Below are 18,324 nucleotides of genomic sequence, written 5' to 3' on the forward strand. Positions count from 1 at the left end.
CTCGTTGATGCAGTGGCAAAGAACGAGTTGATGTCATTCATGGATGGATTTTCAAGATACAATCATATAAAAATAGCAAAGGAAGATGTGTCTAATACAAACTTTAGATGTCCTGGGACGATTGGCACACTCGAATGGTTTGTCATGCCATTTGGATTTAAAAACGCAGAAGCAACCTATTAGAGAGCCATGAATGCAATTTTCCACGACATGATAGACGTTTGTTTGGAGGTTTATAATGTTGACATTGTCATGAAGTCAAAAAAGCATCAGATCACATCAATCACTTAAGGAAGAGTTTCATAAGGATGAGTTAATACAATTTAAAGTTGAATCCTTTAAAATGTGCTTTCGGTGCTAGAAATTTTCTCAAGTTTTAATTGTACCAAAGGGGAGTGTAGATGGATAAGAACAAAGTTAAAGCTATTATAGAGGCGATGCCACCAAAGAATAAGATAGAGCTGCAAAGTTTCCTCATCAAGGTAAATTATTTGAGAAGATTAATCTCAAACTTCGCAGGTAATGCTCGAGAATTTTCTCTATTATTAAATTGAAAGATTTTGAAAAATTTAAATAAGAGAGATGTCAATAAGAAGCCTTTGATAAAATAAAAGAGTACATTTCCAAACCTCCTGTGCTGATGCGCCAAAATATGGATTCCCCTCAAATTATATATATCAGCCGCTCAGGAGTCTATTGAATGTCTTTTGTCATAGAATAACCAAGAGAATCATGAGCAGGCCATTTACTATTTAAGACAAACACTTAAAGATGTAGAGATCAAATATTCAGTGATAGAAAAATCGTGTTTGGCATTGAATTATTCATGTATGAAATTAAGGCATTATTTGATTAATTCATGAGTTTACGTGATTTCACAAATATTCTTGTTAAATATATGCTTCACAAGCCCATTTTAACCGGGAGGATTGGTAAATGGTCACTAGCCCTGGATGAGTTCACTTTGATTTATTCCCCTAAAAAATCGGGGAAAGGCCAAGAGGTGGCTGATTTTCTAGCAGATCATCCTATGGTTGAAGTGGTGGGAATGGTGCCAGCTAATATCCTCGTGTATTATGCTAATCAGTCATGGATTTTGAAGTTTGATGGTTCAAGTATGGAGAGGGCGTTAGGAGCTGGAGTTGTGATAACATCCCCAACCAGAGTTAAGACGGTTTTTGTCATTTAATCTGGACTTTTCATGCACCAATATTCAGGCCGATTATGAAGCACTAGTGATTGGATTAGAGATTTTATGATATCTGGGTGCTAAAGATGTTTTAATTATTTGAGATTCTCAATTGGTTCTCAAAAAATGTCGGGAGAATATAAATGTTCAAGTTTTGTATTAGCCCCTTATTTCACCTCTGCTTCACAACTCCTTGATGATTTTGACTATGTGGCGTTCCACCACGTGCCGAGACAAGAAAACTGAGAAGCTGATGAACTAGCTCAGATTGCTTCTGGCTTATAGATGCCACCCGAGCTCACCCAAAAGCTTTTGTTGGTACAAAGGATAAATCATCCTTCTATTCATCAACGAGGAATACACGTAAATACTTCTGATATTGATGTTGAGCTTGCCGGGGATTGGAGAGATGAGATAAAAGACTATTTGAGGAATTCTGATCATAAGTTACATTATGGTTTGAAGATGAGAATCCTGCATTATGTCCTTGGTGGAAGATGAACTGTACAGGAAAGGGGACGATGATTTATTGTTGCGGTGTTTGGGCTTCCCACAGTCCATGAGAGTAATTCAAAAAGTACATAAAGGAATATGTGGAGCACACAAGTCTGAAATTAAAATGAGGTGGTTAATCCGCAGACATGGCCATAATTGGCCATCGATGCTAAAGGACTGTATAAGATATTGAAGAGGGTTTTAACAGTGTCAAAAACATGGGAATGTTCAGAGCATACCAGCTGATGGATTGTATGCTGTCATAAAGCCGTGGCCATTTCAGGGGTAAACCATGGATTTGATAGGTAAAATATATCCTCCTTCATCTAAAAGGCATTCCTTCATAACTATGGCTACTTATTTCTTCACCAAGTGGGTCGAAGTCATCCCCATGAAAAAGGTAGAGCAGAGTGATATTTTGTGAAAGAACATATCATTCACAGATTTTGAATCCACAATCGATCACAACCGAACAGGAAACTATATTCGTAGGATCATAAATGAAGGAGTTAGCTGAGGAATACGAAATCCAGTTGATTAATTCTCCACCTCACTATCCCCAATCCAACTGTAAAGTTAAAGCTTCAAACCAAGTATTGATTAAGATGTTGAAAAAAATGATGGAGGAAAACCCCCGAGATTGGCACCGGATTCTATCGGAAACTTTGTGGGCTTATCAAATATCGAAAAGAAAATCTACTGGTCTAAGCCCTTTCACCTTGACTTACGGACATGATGCTATGTTGCCTAAGGAAGTGGTGATTCCTTCTTTGAGAGTGATTCACCAAAATGAGTTGGAGCTAGAGCATTTAGGGAGTCAATGATTATGGAACTTGAAGATTTGGACGAGCAGAGAATGCAAACGTATAATGCTTTGATGCTTCAAAAATCCAAGTTGGCTAGAAGTTACAATAAGCATGTGAATAAGAAAGTGTTCGAGGAGAGAGACGTAGTTTGGAAGGTAATTATACCCTTCAGATCAAAAGACAGGGAATTCGGCAAATGGTCACCCAATTGGGAGGGACCATTCAAAGTTCGTTGAGTGTTGGATGGAAATGCATATTGGTTGGCAAGTCTAGATGGAGAGCCACACAGGAGGAGCATCAATGGCAAGTACTTGAAACATTATTATCCTAGTAGTTGGATAGGGGTACAAGAGACAGATAGTTCATGAAGCTGGAATAGAGTAGAAGTATTATACAAAGTAGGACAAATAGCCACTTTGATGGATTTTGGTAGTGTTGACTTTTAAGAAAATTCTATAAATTTGTGAATAATGAGCTTTTAAGCCATTCCCTTTTTGAGCTTATTTGTAAATAATGATGGAACAGCTGTGAATAAATGAAGATACTTGCTCATGGTGTCCGCTGTAGTTAATAAATTTTGGGCAGAATGTTTGTTGCGTTAGTTTGCCAAATCGATGACAAAGTGAATCTCGTTTAGTGCATGTCTTGAAACTTTGGTGAGCATTATTCGAAAAATGTTTTTTAGCTATTGGTTGGTGACAAATGTTGACTAGCAGTGTTTGCGACAAAATTGCAGAAAAGCAGGCATCCTGTTAAATTTTTTTCACTTTAAAGAAATTTAGCCGAGTTTTCTTTGTAAATGTGATATGCCAAAAATGTAAATACCTGCAAATAAATCCCAAGAAACAGATACAAGAACAACAATGTATTTTACTAGAAAAGTTTGGCTTTTCAGTCACCTTCTAACATTCTTGAAACAAAACGAGGTAAGCCAAATCATTGCAGACAAGTGAAACAAATCGAGAATGTACCACACTACGGTCTGATGCCAAAATAAACCATGATAGCAATGAGGGTGAGAACGAGTGCTCAAGAGAGATCAAGTTGATGCAAATCTTCCCATTTAGAAAGACACTCAGTCTTCTCAGCCACCTTCAAGGTATCTTCCCACTGTTGATAGGCATGCCTGTGATTATATCGTCGCCCAAACATTGGATGTCAGCCCTGAGTTTGAAAGAGGAAGCTTTCAAAACCTCACTGTCGTGCAAAACGGTTATCATGTCAGCTTTATGTTGGGCAAGTTCCATTTCTAACTTCTTCACTTGCTTTTTTTGACGTCAAAATTTGTGTTCTTCTGTTGTAGAGTGGACTGAGGCTATTTTCCCCTCGTAGAGCATACCATCCAACTTTTCTTTTTGTGCTTCGAATTTTCTCACCTGAATCAACGTTTCCGAAAAAGTGGAAATGGATTCCTGAAAAGCTGAGAAAATTTTTGGCAAAGTATTTAACACGTCATGCAATGGGGATGGGGGAAAATAGGGGCTACTCTTCAAAATAGACACAATAGACAAGAAAATGGCTTTTTTCATGGCCCCTAATGCTTTGAGATTCATGTTCAGAAAGTGTCGCAATGAGACTTTAGTTGTGGCTAATTCCAAACCAAAAGGAAGATGAGATGAAGAAACCATGTGGGAGGGTCCCGAATCTAAAAAGCTGAAAGCAAAGTCCATGTCCTCTTCGACCAAAGAAATCATGGCACGTCTTGCTGTTAAGCCCTGCATTATCAAAAGAAAAAACGAGAGAAAATGAACCTACATTATCAAAATAAAAAATGAGCATTGTGTCATAACGAAAGAAAATGGATAGAACTAAATTTTACCTGAAGGTTGGAAGTGAGCCGATTACTTAGTTCGGAGGAATAACTGTCATCTTCAACGGTAATGGCGCCAATCGATGGGCTTGGTACAGGTTTGGAGATTCCAGAAAGTGGTCTAGTTGTGGACTGAGTTCGTCTCCTCGATAGCTTGGACATGGATCCCTTCTTTCCTCTGTCAATGGTGTGCAATTTAGCAGTGATAGCTTATGGATCTTTACCCTTTTTGCTGAACCGACAAGTCCAATGCTTTTTGGACGCCTTGGGTACCTGTAAAAAAAAAAACATAATTATTTTAAACAGTAATAGTAACAAATCACAACAGAGGAATAAGGATGAATGCGCGTACTTCAAATTTTTAACGCCTCGGGGACAAGAGATGTATATCTCACAGCCACAAGTCAAATTTTCCATCAGAAATAGTAACATGATTTTCACTGGCAGGATTCTAGAAGAATTTTTCTTTCTCAAACAACTCGATGAGAGACAGTGAGGTGAAATTTTTCTAGGAAAGTTCCATTTTCATCATGTCATTGATGGTGTGAGGCAGATATAAGGTGCTAGAAGGGAAACTCAGTCAAAAGCCTAGCTGAGAAGGATACAATGTCGGATTGTAAAATTCAAAGTATTGAGTGCATTGGTCGCGAGGGGATGTCCCATCACACAATAAGGATCTAAGGTGAAGAACGGTAATGTGGACAGCCTCAACGACAGATGGTACATCGGCCTTCCTCATAGTGGCTTGTGTTTGATCCCTTGGTAGTCTTAAGCCCTAACTGTGAAGCAAAGTAGACGATGGGTTGGCCTATCAAAGGCTAAAGATTGCAGGAATGAAAAAGCCTCTGCAACAATGAATTCACTTTGGCAAGACATAAGACCTTTCCACGACAAATTTTCAGTAAGAGAGCCTAGAGAAGATGTCAGTTCAGGGAAGTAAGAAAACAACCATATTTGGAGAATTCACATGAAACCATTAAGCTCTGACAGAGGTGCCAGCAACATTAAACATCGATAAAGGGACCCTAAGAACATCACGCTAAGAACATGGATATGCCCAACACTTAAAGACCTAGAAAGAGCTAAATATTCCATGGTGGGCTTACCGGAAGAGGGACCAAAAAGATATTTACATATCAAAACCCACATATAATATATGATCTCCTCACTGGTGGAGGAAGTTCGTTAAAAGGCACACCAAGACCAGATAATTTGGGAATAGGATGAAGGATTTAAATATTGTTCGAAAAGTTGAGGCAAATCTTGCGTGTAGACTAAACCAGCAAATTGACTCCCAAGAAGTGGAAGACCCGTGAATTGAAGGATATCGTGCAAAGTAACAGACATGGGACCACAAGGGAATATGAAAGAACTACATGGAGCAACCGACAACCTAATAACACCTTCGAGAAGATCTATATTGAAGGTGGTGTCAATAGTAGACATTTGGATGAGTTGGTAAAGACCTTGTTTTACCTTGGTATTAACATTGAACTTTTCATTAGGTCTACCCAATTGTTCCAATCTGCATCACCCCGTCGTAAGGATTTAAACCTGGCACAGTCTAATGGTGGTGCCACTTTGCTATCTAACAATAAAGCAATAGACTCGAGAGTGGAGAGAGGGAACAACAGGTTGATGCTCTCAATTGGTAAAGGAATTTGATGGTAAGAAGAATCGATGGCTGGATCGAAAACTACTGCCAAGGTAGAATTTTCAGAGATGTCTCCAGACCTGCAAGTACGTATAAAATCAAGAAAAGAAAACATGGGCTGATCCATTGAAACCAAACAGATATGAAAGCAGTACCAAGAAGTCAACATTTTTTTGATTACTGAAAGGGAATCGCCCTGATAACCAGCAGAGTTAGCGCCGACAAAAATAGAACCACTAGACGTCTCTGCAACATCAAATAAGCAAATCACATTGCCTCATTGGCGTGGTAACCACTGAAATTTTTTCACTTCCAGGAATATGTTTCGCAATTTTATGACGGGAGAACAAGACACGATGATTAATAGGGCTCAAAAACTACTACCCTCATATAGAAATTCATCTCAGGGGCTTAGAGAATTTAAGTATTTGGGCATACAACTAAAGACACAAGCACCACTAAAGCGAAGGAGATCAAAAGGTTAAGTGCCATTTATGATTTTCTATGCCAAAGACCTCTAGAGATCCCATGCCAATGCGACAATAAGTAACATGCACACAAAACGTTCGAATGAGATCCTAGATTGAGCACCTAACTACGTCATCAAATTGAATCGAACACTTCCCAAACTAGAAAAAAAATTCAAGGAATTACTTGTCCCGAGAGACCTTGTGTTTGGGAGATGGGGCGCAAAGTCGATGAACCCTAGAGGAGAAAAACCTACACCACGCAGAGACTGGAGTCCACCAAGGCTCGAGCGATATCTAACAAACTCCTAGGAACGCCGATGCTGGCAAGCGTCATCCACTGAAGCTGCGGAAGGCGTCAACACAATATACAGAGGAGGGGAAATTGAGGAACTTAAACGCTGGAAGCCATTATGAAGGTGAGATAAGTCAAGAAATGCGAGGTAGCGGCGTGGTACAGCATTCTCTTCAGGAGGATCGGTGGGCGCCGCTGGAATTTTTGGGGGAAGGAAGTGAGGAAGAAGGAGATAAGGAAGGGTTTAAGGAAGGTTAGAGAAATAAGAGATTGTTTGGGATGGGAAATGAAATTTGAAAAGGAGATGGAAAAAGACAAGGGTTTTTTTTACTACAAATGAGTTGCACTGATGAACCTCAGATTGAGAAACACCAGAGGAATTAGGGGGTTGAGGGAAAACATACCTTGATTTAACCTGTTGAAAAAAGAACATATGTATCAGCTATCATTTCATCTTCAAGCCCATAGAACCAATCCTTTCAGCCATATGATTCTATGCAAGGCTCATATTTGAATAGCTAGAAGACCGAACATAGAAAATTAGACATAGCCGGTTCGGCCCACTAGGGCCGAATTGGTAGAATTAGCAAAATAGCCGAAATTGGGCCAAATTTTCCAAATTAGCCAATGCCGTAATTTGGCTAGGGGAAATTTTTTAGCCCAAATCTTTGAAGTCCAATGACAATGGAAGCCCGAAAAATGTGGAGAGGCATAGTAGACAAGCCTAAGAAGGAGTCAGTTGAATACCAGGATGAGAAGAGTTGACCCATGATCCACGATGATGGATCATGGAAGATTGCCAACTGTTCAGTTGAGTGGAAGAAAAGCTGATAGGAAGAATCGAAAAAAGCACACAACAAAATATTCAACAAAGCAGCAACAAAGCTTCTTCAATTTCTCTCAATATTTAATCTTTATATTTTTCAATTTCCAGCATCCTAGTTTCTTTAGATTTTGGCATATTTCTCCAACTTTCTTGTGAAAATTTCGTTCATGTTCATAACAATATAACTAAATTTGATGTTGTTCATTAATTCTCTCTATAATTTTATCATATTCCTCAGTTTATACTTATTTGATTTTTGCAACCATAACGAGGGAATTAGAACTAACGATCGAATCGAACATACAATGCTTGATAAAGAAGTTAGATCATTCCATATTTGGCACGATCACGTGTATGGCACACCCCGCAAGTTTCGTGAGAAACATATATATATATATATGTTGATTCTAACTTTCCTATCCTTTGATTTTATGTATGAATTTGTTGAACATATAGATAAGGAAAGAACTAAAGGATGGATCACGAGCAGTGGACATCCGACGGTGGTTTCAAAGACTCATTGAAACACAATGTACCTTAATTTATGATCTTTTTTGCTATTATATTACAGACCGTCGGTTTCTGGCTTAATTGCCCAGCCTTTACGCTCTCCGGAAATCTCCACCACATTCGATGTTGTGGTTTTCCGTCTAAAACTCTCTCCTGCGTCAATCCGTCTACCTCTTCACCAACTATTCAGGCAAGAGAATTGAAAGTATTGAATTTTTTTGGTTGGATTTTGCATAATTCAAACTCAAATATTTGGGAGAGTTTTTTTGTTATGTATTTATTAATAAATTTTAGAAATTTTTTCATATGCTAACCTTAATAAAGAAGATTAAAGTATGCAAAAATCCAACCATATTTTTCAGTATAATTTAGCAATGTTTTGCATAAAAGACCATTGGAGATTTTTTGCGGAAACCAATTGGATAGCATGAAAAAGAGAGCTCAAAACATTGTAGCACTTTGGAGAGTGTCCATGAAGATTTTGATTGGGTAAATTTGGAAGCTGATATTTATCACTAGACAAGATCATTACGTACTGTTCAGGTAGAAATTGATAGTACTCTTTCGGCCTGATGAACCAATTATTTTCTGATTTATTTTACATTTGCTTCTATGCAGATGTTGCCATGGAAATTCTCAATGGTATCCCGAAAACATAGAAAAAACTGAAAAAGAACTCAAAGAATAGCTGAAATTAAAGGATATTGTAATAAAAGTTAGAGATGCAAAAATACCGATGTTCGCAAGTCATCCATAGGTTTATAAACAGCTTCTAGTTGATACCTTGGTAATTGAACGCATCATTTCTTAGGCATAATAACTTTGAAGTGAAGTCCATGCCTTTTACACTCAAATTTACAGACTCGAAGCACTTATTTGGTTAGCTGCTTGAAATTTATGGTGTTATAATTTAATGAAAATTTAATTTCTGACCATGTTGCATCTTTCCTTTACTAATATGGTATTGTGATGATCATTGAACTTTGAATGACATATATGGATTCATGGTTTGGAAAATAGGAAGAGGATTATTGTTTTAAATAGAGATTACATGATATAATTATTTGGCTAATTTTTATGGTAGGCGGGGAACTAAAATCGTATTTGCCAATGGCAAGCTTGCAATGGTATTTAACGACATATCCTTCGAACTGTTGTATCTTGGTTTTCTACGTGCCCAAACGCAGCGGAGGTTTAAAATTTTTATTTTATTTTGATAAACAAAATAATTCTTTTGGACACTCGTATGATTTACGTGAATTAAACATACATAGGATATTTAAAATATACCTTTAGTGAATATTCATTTGCACCAACTACTCTGGTATTAGCGGATGTAGCTCTTGTTGTATATCCCTTCGAACTTTCTTCGATCTCCGAATCAGGTCTACGACTAGGAATAATTGTTCATCTTCTAACTTGCACTAGAAAGTGTAGAAGATCTTTTCGTAAAGATAGAACACACAAAAGAAATCGACCCAATACTTAGAAATTAAGGTGGCCGAAAACTTTTGCAAAAGAATAAGAATTTCGAGAGCAGCCTTTGAAAATTGGGAAGAAGCCGAAAGTCAATGAACTCTTTTCAAAAATCTTGTTTTTGTTTCCACCGAATGCATATCTATTAATAAGGATAAGAAATCCTTATTAAAATACTAATACTTCATTTACTTAATTAACCAATTAATTAAGGTAAAGAAAGATTCTTATTGCATGCCCAATTTTGGTTCTCGAATCTATGTATATATTTTGATAATATTATGCATCAATATTAATTTGCTTTTTGTGTGCAAGTTTTAAATTATGGAATCATGAATATTTTCATATTACATAAATTAATACCATATTTTATAAAAACTTAATGGGCTATATTTTAACTCAATTAAAATATAATTTAATTATTAAAGCCCAATTTGAACTTTAATAAATTAGCATGATGAGCTTATACTCTTACAAGCCATGATCCATGCTCCCATTACATTAATCTCATCATAATCTCGATCGACGATCCAATATCATCGATGTGACAACTTCAACTTATTTGTTATTATGATGCACACTTTAATTTCGAAATCACCAATGTCTAAATAAGGCAGGTGCACTCTTTTGACTGTCTTAACAGTCATGCTCTCAAAATTTCTATAAGTTTTTATAATTTTTATTCATAAGCTTATCGATTGATCATATCAAACTTATTTCTTATAAATTCAACTCATTGAATTTATTATCTCAACGGGAACAAGTAAACCAGTGCTTGTGTGACCATCAATGGTTCAGGGATACAGCTAGCCGTGGGTTCACAACTCTTTGTGATTCAGGACAATTCCTTTATTTGAGCTTACCCTAATTTGCCCCATTCCATGCACCAACATTTGATCATGAGAATGTCAGAAACTAATTTCCGATTAAACCCATCGAATCATGGTAAGAGCGTCTAGTAGCATCGTCCCATGATTCCCTAGGTATCACTGATAGTGCCTGCAAGAACCAGTCGATTATGATTAACGTATAGTACGGTCCCTTCATATCATATATCCCGATCGAATCTGCAACCATTGGTTCATCGAGGGTTGCATAATAATTCGATAACTATGTGACACATCTTTGAGAATAAATAGTGGAATTGCATGTACAACTACAGAACTCCTTCTCTAATGTACATTTCATACTCTGGCCAGAGATTCAATGCACTCATTATTTCATCAGATCACATAGGACATCCACACCCGTAGGTGAGCGGTGAATTCCCGACTACAATACACTGCTCCTACATGTGTCGCAACTGTACCCAATCTCGCCACCTGATGACTCTCCTGGAGTCGGTAAACGAGTCAAAGCACAGCCTTAGCATATAGAGCCTCAGTGTTGTCCCGGGTCGTAAGGACTAATGGTGTACAATCATAACCACAGGACTTATCCTCATGATGAATGATAACCACTTGGAAAGTCCGAGGGAGGGTTGTTCAGTATAATCATCATATGACTACCCATCTGCATGTTTGGACATCTCTATGCCCTTACCAAGAAACGCAGTACACAACATCACAGATGCTAGTCTCAAGCTCAAGCGACCTTTATCCATGTTTTAGGCGGCTGAATCGACTAGGAACGAATTTAGATTATACAGTGTTTACAAACGAGTTTCAACATCGAATTACGATTCATTTGTATTAAAGTATAATCAAGGTCTTTATCTATGTTTGATAACATGGGTATACAGATAAAGAAATAACAAACCATGAAATAATGAATTATATTAAAATAAAGATTGTTCTTTACAACTGAGTCAATAAAATCCCTAGCCAATAGTTGGCTTGCAGGACATCTACTCTAACAATCTCCCACTTTCCCTAGAGCCAACTACCCATAAACTTTAATCCCATTGCTTCGCGATGCTTCTCAAACAATGGTCCTGGCAAGGGCTTCGTGAGTGGATCAGCAACATTATCTGCAGAGGCGACTCTTTCAACTGATATATCTCCTCTTCCCACAATCTCGCAGATGATGTGGAACTTCCTCAGTATATGTTTGGATCTTTGATGAGACCTTGGTTCCTTTGCTTGCGCAACGGCACCAGTGTTGTCGCAGTACACCGGGACTGGATCAACTCCATTAGGAATGACGCCCAACTCTTGGACAAAATTCCTCATCCAAACTGCCTCTTTGGCTGCAGCTGATGCAGCAACGTATTCAGCTTCAGTGGTGGAATCTGCAACGGTGTCTTGCTTGGAACTCTTCCAAGAGACAGCCGCACCATTAAGCTTGAATACAAAACCAGAGGTCGATTTCGAATCATCTACGTCACATTGGAAGCTAGAATCAGTGTAGCCTTCCAATTTTAATTCTCCACCCCCATAGACCATGAACAAGTTCTTAGTCCTTCTTAAGTACTTAAGAATATCTTTCACGGCCTTCCAATGCATTGGACCAGGATTCGCCTGATATCTGCTTGTAACACTCAAAGCGTAAGCAACATCAGGACGCGTCGATATCATACCATACATGATACTACAAATGGCTGGACGCATATGGAACACGTGTCATCATTTCTATCTCTTACATCAGTTTTGGTACACATTGCTTTAGATAGAGTAACACCGTGACACATTGGTAAGTATCCTCTCTTGGACTCTTCCATAGAGAATCGCTTAAGTATGGTATCGATATAAGTGGCTTGGGTGAGTCCCAGCATCCTCTTCAATCTATCTCTATAGATCTGTATTCCCAATACATAAGATGCTTCACCCATGTCCTTCATGGAGAATTTACTAGCCAACCATACTTTAATTGATTGCAGTAATCCTACATCATTCCCAATGAGTAGGATGTCATCAACGTAAAGTACTAGGAATGTCTCTGCACTCCCACTAACTTTCTTATATACGCAAGGTTCCTCAGGATTTTTGGCAAAACCAAACTCTTTGATAGTGCTGTCAAATCTGAGGTTCCAACTCCTTGACGCCTGCTTGAGACCATATATTGATCTCTGAAGTTTGCATACCTTATGCTCACTTTCTACTGATGTGTATCTCTCGGGTTGAGACATATAAATTTCTTCTTTGATGTCTCCATTGAGAAATGCAGTCTTTACATCCATTTGCCATATCTCATAGTCATACCATGCTGCTATGTCTAGTAATATTCTAATGGACTTAAACATAGCAACTGGTGAAAAAGTTTCCTCATAGTCAATTACTTGCCTTTGAGTATAACCTTTTGCAACTAGCCTTGCTTTGAAGGTCAATACCTTCCCATCCGCCCCAAGCTTTCTTTTGTAGATCCATTTGCATCCTATGGGAACTGATTCCCTCAGGTGGATCCACTAATGTCCAGACTTGGTTCGAATACTATGGGGACCCGGGCTCTAACTCAATTCTTTTCGGGATTAATCGGATCTTTATTCAAAAATGTGGGTCAAAATTTAGCTTTTTAACATTAATTCAGATGTATATAAGCAAGCACAAGATAGTTCTTTATTTTATTTCAATAAACATAATTACATGTCTTGTTCTAATACATTCATACAAACTAGTGTTTAATTCAAACAAAAACCACAAGTAGTACAAGTCTAGTAAGAAACAACTAGTAATCTTCGGCGCCCGAAGTCACCACGCTATCTCGAACTCATCTCTGTCGTGACCCAGATCCTGCCCCACCTGTTGTTATGCACACATACAGACATAACAACAGCCGAAAACTCCGGTGAGAACAAATCCCAGTATAAAACATGTATGCATGCTAATACATAATCATAATTCATGCATGAAAGCAATAACAATGGGTTCCATAGTCTCTGAAACTAATCTATATGAGCATGCAATACAAATCAAATCATGTCTTGACTCAACTCGACTCTACTCTAGGGATCCTGCTGTGAATAAGACGTCACTGTCTGTTACCTACCCTCCCAATCGGGGTAACTGTACGTCTTATTCCTAGACTTCGGCCTTGTCTGTATCGAATGTCTACAATCGGAGTGAATCTGATCCGAAGCGTCGATACCACCGAACGTCTAGTTTGGCAAGTCTGCCAATGACTCTCCTATCTCAAATGCTTGAATATAAATCTATAAACAAGGCATCGTCATATCAAGGGATTAGAATATAAGTCCATAAACAAATCAAAATCATATCAAAAGATAGACAACAATTCTAGTATGTGATTTGGTTGAGAAACTCAAATTGAATCTCATTTAAGTTGTGTCTTCCCCAAACAAAAGATGAATTATACCTTTCGTCGAACAATCTGTCGTAGTCGAAGTCTCGCTATCAAAGTTGCCAATATAATCTGAAATGGCACGATCAAAGTGCATTCTATCAATACATATAGGACTCAATCTTTAATCTGAATACAATTCGACGGCATAACGGCGGATTCTCGATATACCGATCAACTCATAAATGAACACAATATAATCAATATCCACAATTCACCATTCTCTTCATAATACACATTAACTCTGAAATCTGAACATGTTAAATCATACATATGATGGAATTCATAACAATTACATACGGTACCATTTCTTCGATCCGGTTGCGAATAACCGTTGCTTATAATCATAAGAACATATATCTACAAGCATATCCAAGTTTCCCCAACATCAATATCTCAAATCATGCAGGAAATGAATGAAACTTACATCCTCTTGTAGCCTTTGAAGTGTAGAACAAGAATTTAAGCCTGGATTTACTTTTGGAAAAGTAAATCTTACACAATCAAATAGTAAAGATGGAAGAAAGCTTGGAACCCTTTTCTCCTTCGTTTCTCAGCTGATGGAAGTGTTAAAAATGAAGACTCAGAACAATTCTATATATATATATATGCCATGTGTCATCATAAGAGACAAAGGTGGCTTTCTCGCATGCTGCACCGCGGGTGCGCTCCATCTAGGCCGCATGTACGCTCAAGCTTCGGCAGTCTATTCATTTTACAAAATCGACGACCGCGGGTGCGCTACATATAAGACCGCTGGTGCGGTGACATCAACGCGGGTGTGGTTACGTTTGAACCGCAGGTGCGGTGTCATTTCTGTAAATAATTTCCAACTCTCTATCCATTAACCGCGGGTGCGGTCTGCCCTTCATTCAAAATTCTAATTTTTCATGTCTCTCCTTCCCCCATCTCATTTATTGCTTCTCATTACATGTCATGCATTCTCATATCTTTGAATATCGCATCAATGAAGACTAATAAATCTCAGGCCTTACATTTCTCCCCTTCTAAGAAATGATTTCGTCCTCAAAATCGCAGGCCATCAATCATATCATAAATGAAAAACAATATAATCGAAAGCTGAATAAATACTCAAATCATGTAAACAACTCGGAATATCTCTGTCTCATATCTGCTTCTGTCTCCCAAGTCGCTTCCTCGATGCCATGACGACTCCACTGGACTTTTACAAGTGGAATAGTCTTCGTCCTGAGCTGCTTCTCTTTCCGATCAAGAATCTGTATCGGTTGCTCAACATAACTCAACGTCTGATCAAGCTCGGCTTCGTCAGGCTGAATGACATGAGAAATATCTGGTATATATCTACGCAACATCGATACATGAAAAACGTCATGTATCCCAGATAAAGAAGGAGGAAGAGCCAGTCGATATGCTCGATCACCAATCTTCTCAAGAATCTCGTAAGGACCGATGTATCTAGGAGACAACTTCCCGCGTTTGCCAAATCTGACAACGCCTCTGAAAGGAGAAATCTTCAAAAACACTCTGTCTTCTTGTTCAAATACTAGCGGTCTGCGTCTGATATTGGCATACTTGGCTTGCCTATCCTGTGCTGTCTTCATCCTCTTCTGAATTATCTTTACCTTCTCAGTCATTTCACGAATCATATCAGGTCCAAGTTCTGGTACCTCAGATATATCATCCCAGCATAGAAGAGATCTGCACTTCTTGCCATATAACGCTTCAAACGGTGCCATCTCTATGCTCGTTTGATAGGTGTTGTTGTATGAGAATTCACACAACGGTAGTGAATCTTGCCAACTAGTGCCAAAGTCTAGTACCAAAGCTCTCAACATGTCCTCTGAAGTCTGGATAGTCCGCTCTGACTGTTCCATCTGTCTGGGGATGATAGGCAGTACTCAGGTGCAATGTCGTACCTAAAGCTTGCTGCAAACTGTGCCAAAAAGTGTGAAGTGAATCGTGGATCACGATCTGATACGATAGACTTCGGCACACCATGCAATCTGACTACCTCTCTGATATAAATCTCAGCCATCTGATCATGTCGATATGTCATTCTGTATGGAATAAAACACGCTGATTTGGTCAATCTGTCAATAATGACCCAAATCACATCACAGCCCCGGGATGATCGAGGTAATTTTCGTCACGAAATCCATGGAAATGTGACCCCATTTCCACTCAGAAATAGATAAACTCTGAAGTAAACCTCCTGGATTCTTTCTCTCGGCCTTTACCTATTGGCAATTTAAGCACTTAGACACGAATTCTGCAATATCTGACTTCATCTGTTTCCACCAGAATTGTGTCTTCAAATCGTTGTACATTTTCCTTCCACCAGGATGAATGCTAAACCGACTACAGTGCACTTCTGACAAAATCTGTTGCTTCAACTCTGCAACATCTGGCACTACCAGACGGTTATTCACATACAGAACATAATCATGTACCCGATATTCAGACTGATGTCCTGATCTGATCATATCAATCGATTTCTTAATATTCGAATCGGTTCTTTGGGTTTCCTTGATTTTCATAATCAAATCTGGCTCAATTTGAATTGAAGCAAGTAGCAATGGTCTACTACCTGTATCAAATGCTTATCCAGACAAACAACAGTCTTCAATCATATTCGTAACACCTATCGTCGACAAGGATAGAGCACAAACCCTTCGACTCAAGGCATCCGCTACTGCATTTGACTTCCTTGGATAGTATTTGATCTCGCAATCAAAGTCTTTCAACAAATCGAGCCATCTGCGTTGTCTCATATTCAATTCTGATTGAGAAAACAGATACTTCAGGCTCTTATTATCAGAGTAGATCTCAAATTTCTCGCCATAAAGATAATGACGCCAAATCTTCAATGCAAATACGATAGCCGCCAATTCAAGATCATGAATGGGTATCGAATCTCATGTGGCTTCAGCTGTCTCGAGGCGTATGCGATCACATGACCTCGTTGCATAAGAATACATCCCAGCCCTCTATGAGATGCATCACAATATACAACGAAATCTCCCGTACCTGAAGGAATCATCAAGACAGGTGCACTGGTCAGCCTCTTCTTCAACTATAGAAAGCTGGATTCACAATCCGCAGAATGCTGGAGAAATCTTTAATGAATCGTCAATAGTACCCTGCCAGACCCATGAAACTGCGTATCTCTGGCACAGAAGTCGGTCTCGGCCAACTGATCACAGCTTCAACTTTAGTCGGATCTACAGAAATACCGTCTCCAGATATGATATGACCCAAGAAGACAACCTCTCTCAGCCAAAACTCACACTTTGACAGTTTAGCAAATAATTTTTCATTTCTCAATGTTTGCAACACAATTCTCAAATGATTGGCATGTTCATTCAGATTCTTAGAATGAACCAAGATATCATCAATAAAAACAATTACAAACTCATCCAAATACCTCTGAAAGACATGGTTCATCAATCCCATAAACACCGCTGGAGCATTCGTTAAACCAAAAGGCATAACAACAAACTCATAATGTCCATACCTGGTTCGGAATACTGTCTTCGGTATGTCAACATCTCTAACTCTCAGCTGGTGATATCCCGATCTCAAATCAATCTTAGAATAAAAGATGATCCCTGCAACTGATCAAATAAGTCATCAATGCGAGGCAAAGGATACTTGTTCTTTATCGTTGCCTTGTTCAGTTGCCTGTAATCGATACACAATCGCATCGAACCATCTTTCTTTCGCACAAATAGCACTGTGCGTCCCAAGGAGATACACTGGGTCTGATATATCCCTTGGCTAGCAAATCTTCTAACTGTGCCTTCAATTCTTTCAACTCAATAGGTGCCATTCTATACGGAGCTCTCGAAATAGGAACGGTACCTGGAACAAGATCTATGCTGAAATCTACCTCTCGGGCTGGAGGTAACCCTGGAATCTCGTCAGGAAATAGATCTTCAAACTCCCGTACTACTGGCAAATCTGCCAATGCCGGGCTCGATTTTTGTAGATATACAGAATAGACAAGGAATCCCTCTGCTCCTTTCTGCAACAATCTACTCATAGTCAAAGCAGATACTAAGAGAATCCGAGATCTGGAACCCTTACCGTAGAATTTCCATTCGTCCGCCATCTCTGGTCTGAGCCTGACAATCTTCTGTAAACAATCTACAGTAGCTCTGTACTTGGTTAACATGTCAATCCCAACAATACAATCAAAATCAGATAAACCAAGCACAACACAGTCTAAATAAATCTCATGCCCCTCAAACTGTAGTATACAATGTCTAACTGAAGTAAAAGATATCATACCACTTCCCAACGGAGAATAAATAGATACTACAGTAGACATTGACTCGACATGCAATGCATGTGTCAATGCAAAATGTTCAAAAATGAATGTATGGGATGCACCTGTGTCTATCAACACATATGCAGGATAACCGCAAAGAAAACAGTTACCTGCAATCACATCATCTGGCGCATCCTGGGCCTGCTCCTCTGTCAGTGCGAACACTCGAGCCTGCTGTCTGGGAGGTTTGCTCACTGTCTGGCTACCTCTGGCTCGGGACTGGGACGGTGCAGGTGGCGGCTGGAAGG

General features: G+C 38.8%; 1 protein-coding gene and 1 pseudogene across 1 annotated transcript; both read left to right on the forward strand.

The window, feature by feature from the left end:
- Positions 1 to 2,184: 2,184 nt before the first annotated feature.
- On the forward strand, positions 2,185 to 2,508 carry LOC142554636 (uncharacterized). The gene has a single exon (XM_075665301.1). The coding sequence runs from the start codon at positions 2,185 to 2,187 to the stop codon at positions 2,506 to 2,508; it is 324 nt and encodes a 107-aa protein (XP_075521416.1).
- Positions 2,509 to 7,991: 5,483 nt separating this feature from the next.
- The window catches only part of LOC142554843 (DAR GTPase 3, chloroplastic-like), a 28,975-nt pseudogene continuing 18,642 nt past the window's right edge, over positions 7,992 to 18,324 (forward strand).

The sequence above is a fragment of the Primulina tabacum genome, chromosome 8 (assembly GCF_025594145.1).
Source record: "Primulina tabacum isolate GXHZ01 chromosome 8, ASM2559414v2, whole genome shotgun sequence".
NCBI lineage: Eukaryota > Viridiplantae > Streptophyta > Magnoliopsida > Lamiales > Gesneriaceae > Primulina > Primulina tabacum.

Bases quoted from the DNA above. Each gene is read 5' to 3' on its own strand.
- LOC142554636 (XM_075665301.1), top strand. From the start codon at position 2,185: ATGAAGGAGTTAGCTGAGGAATACGAAATCCAGTTGATTAATTCTCCA.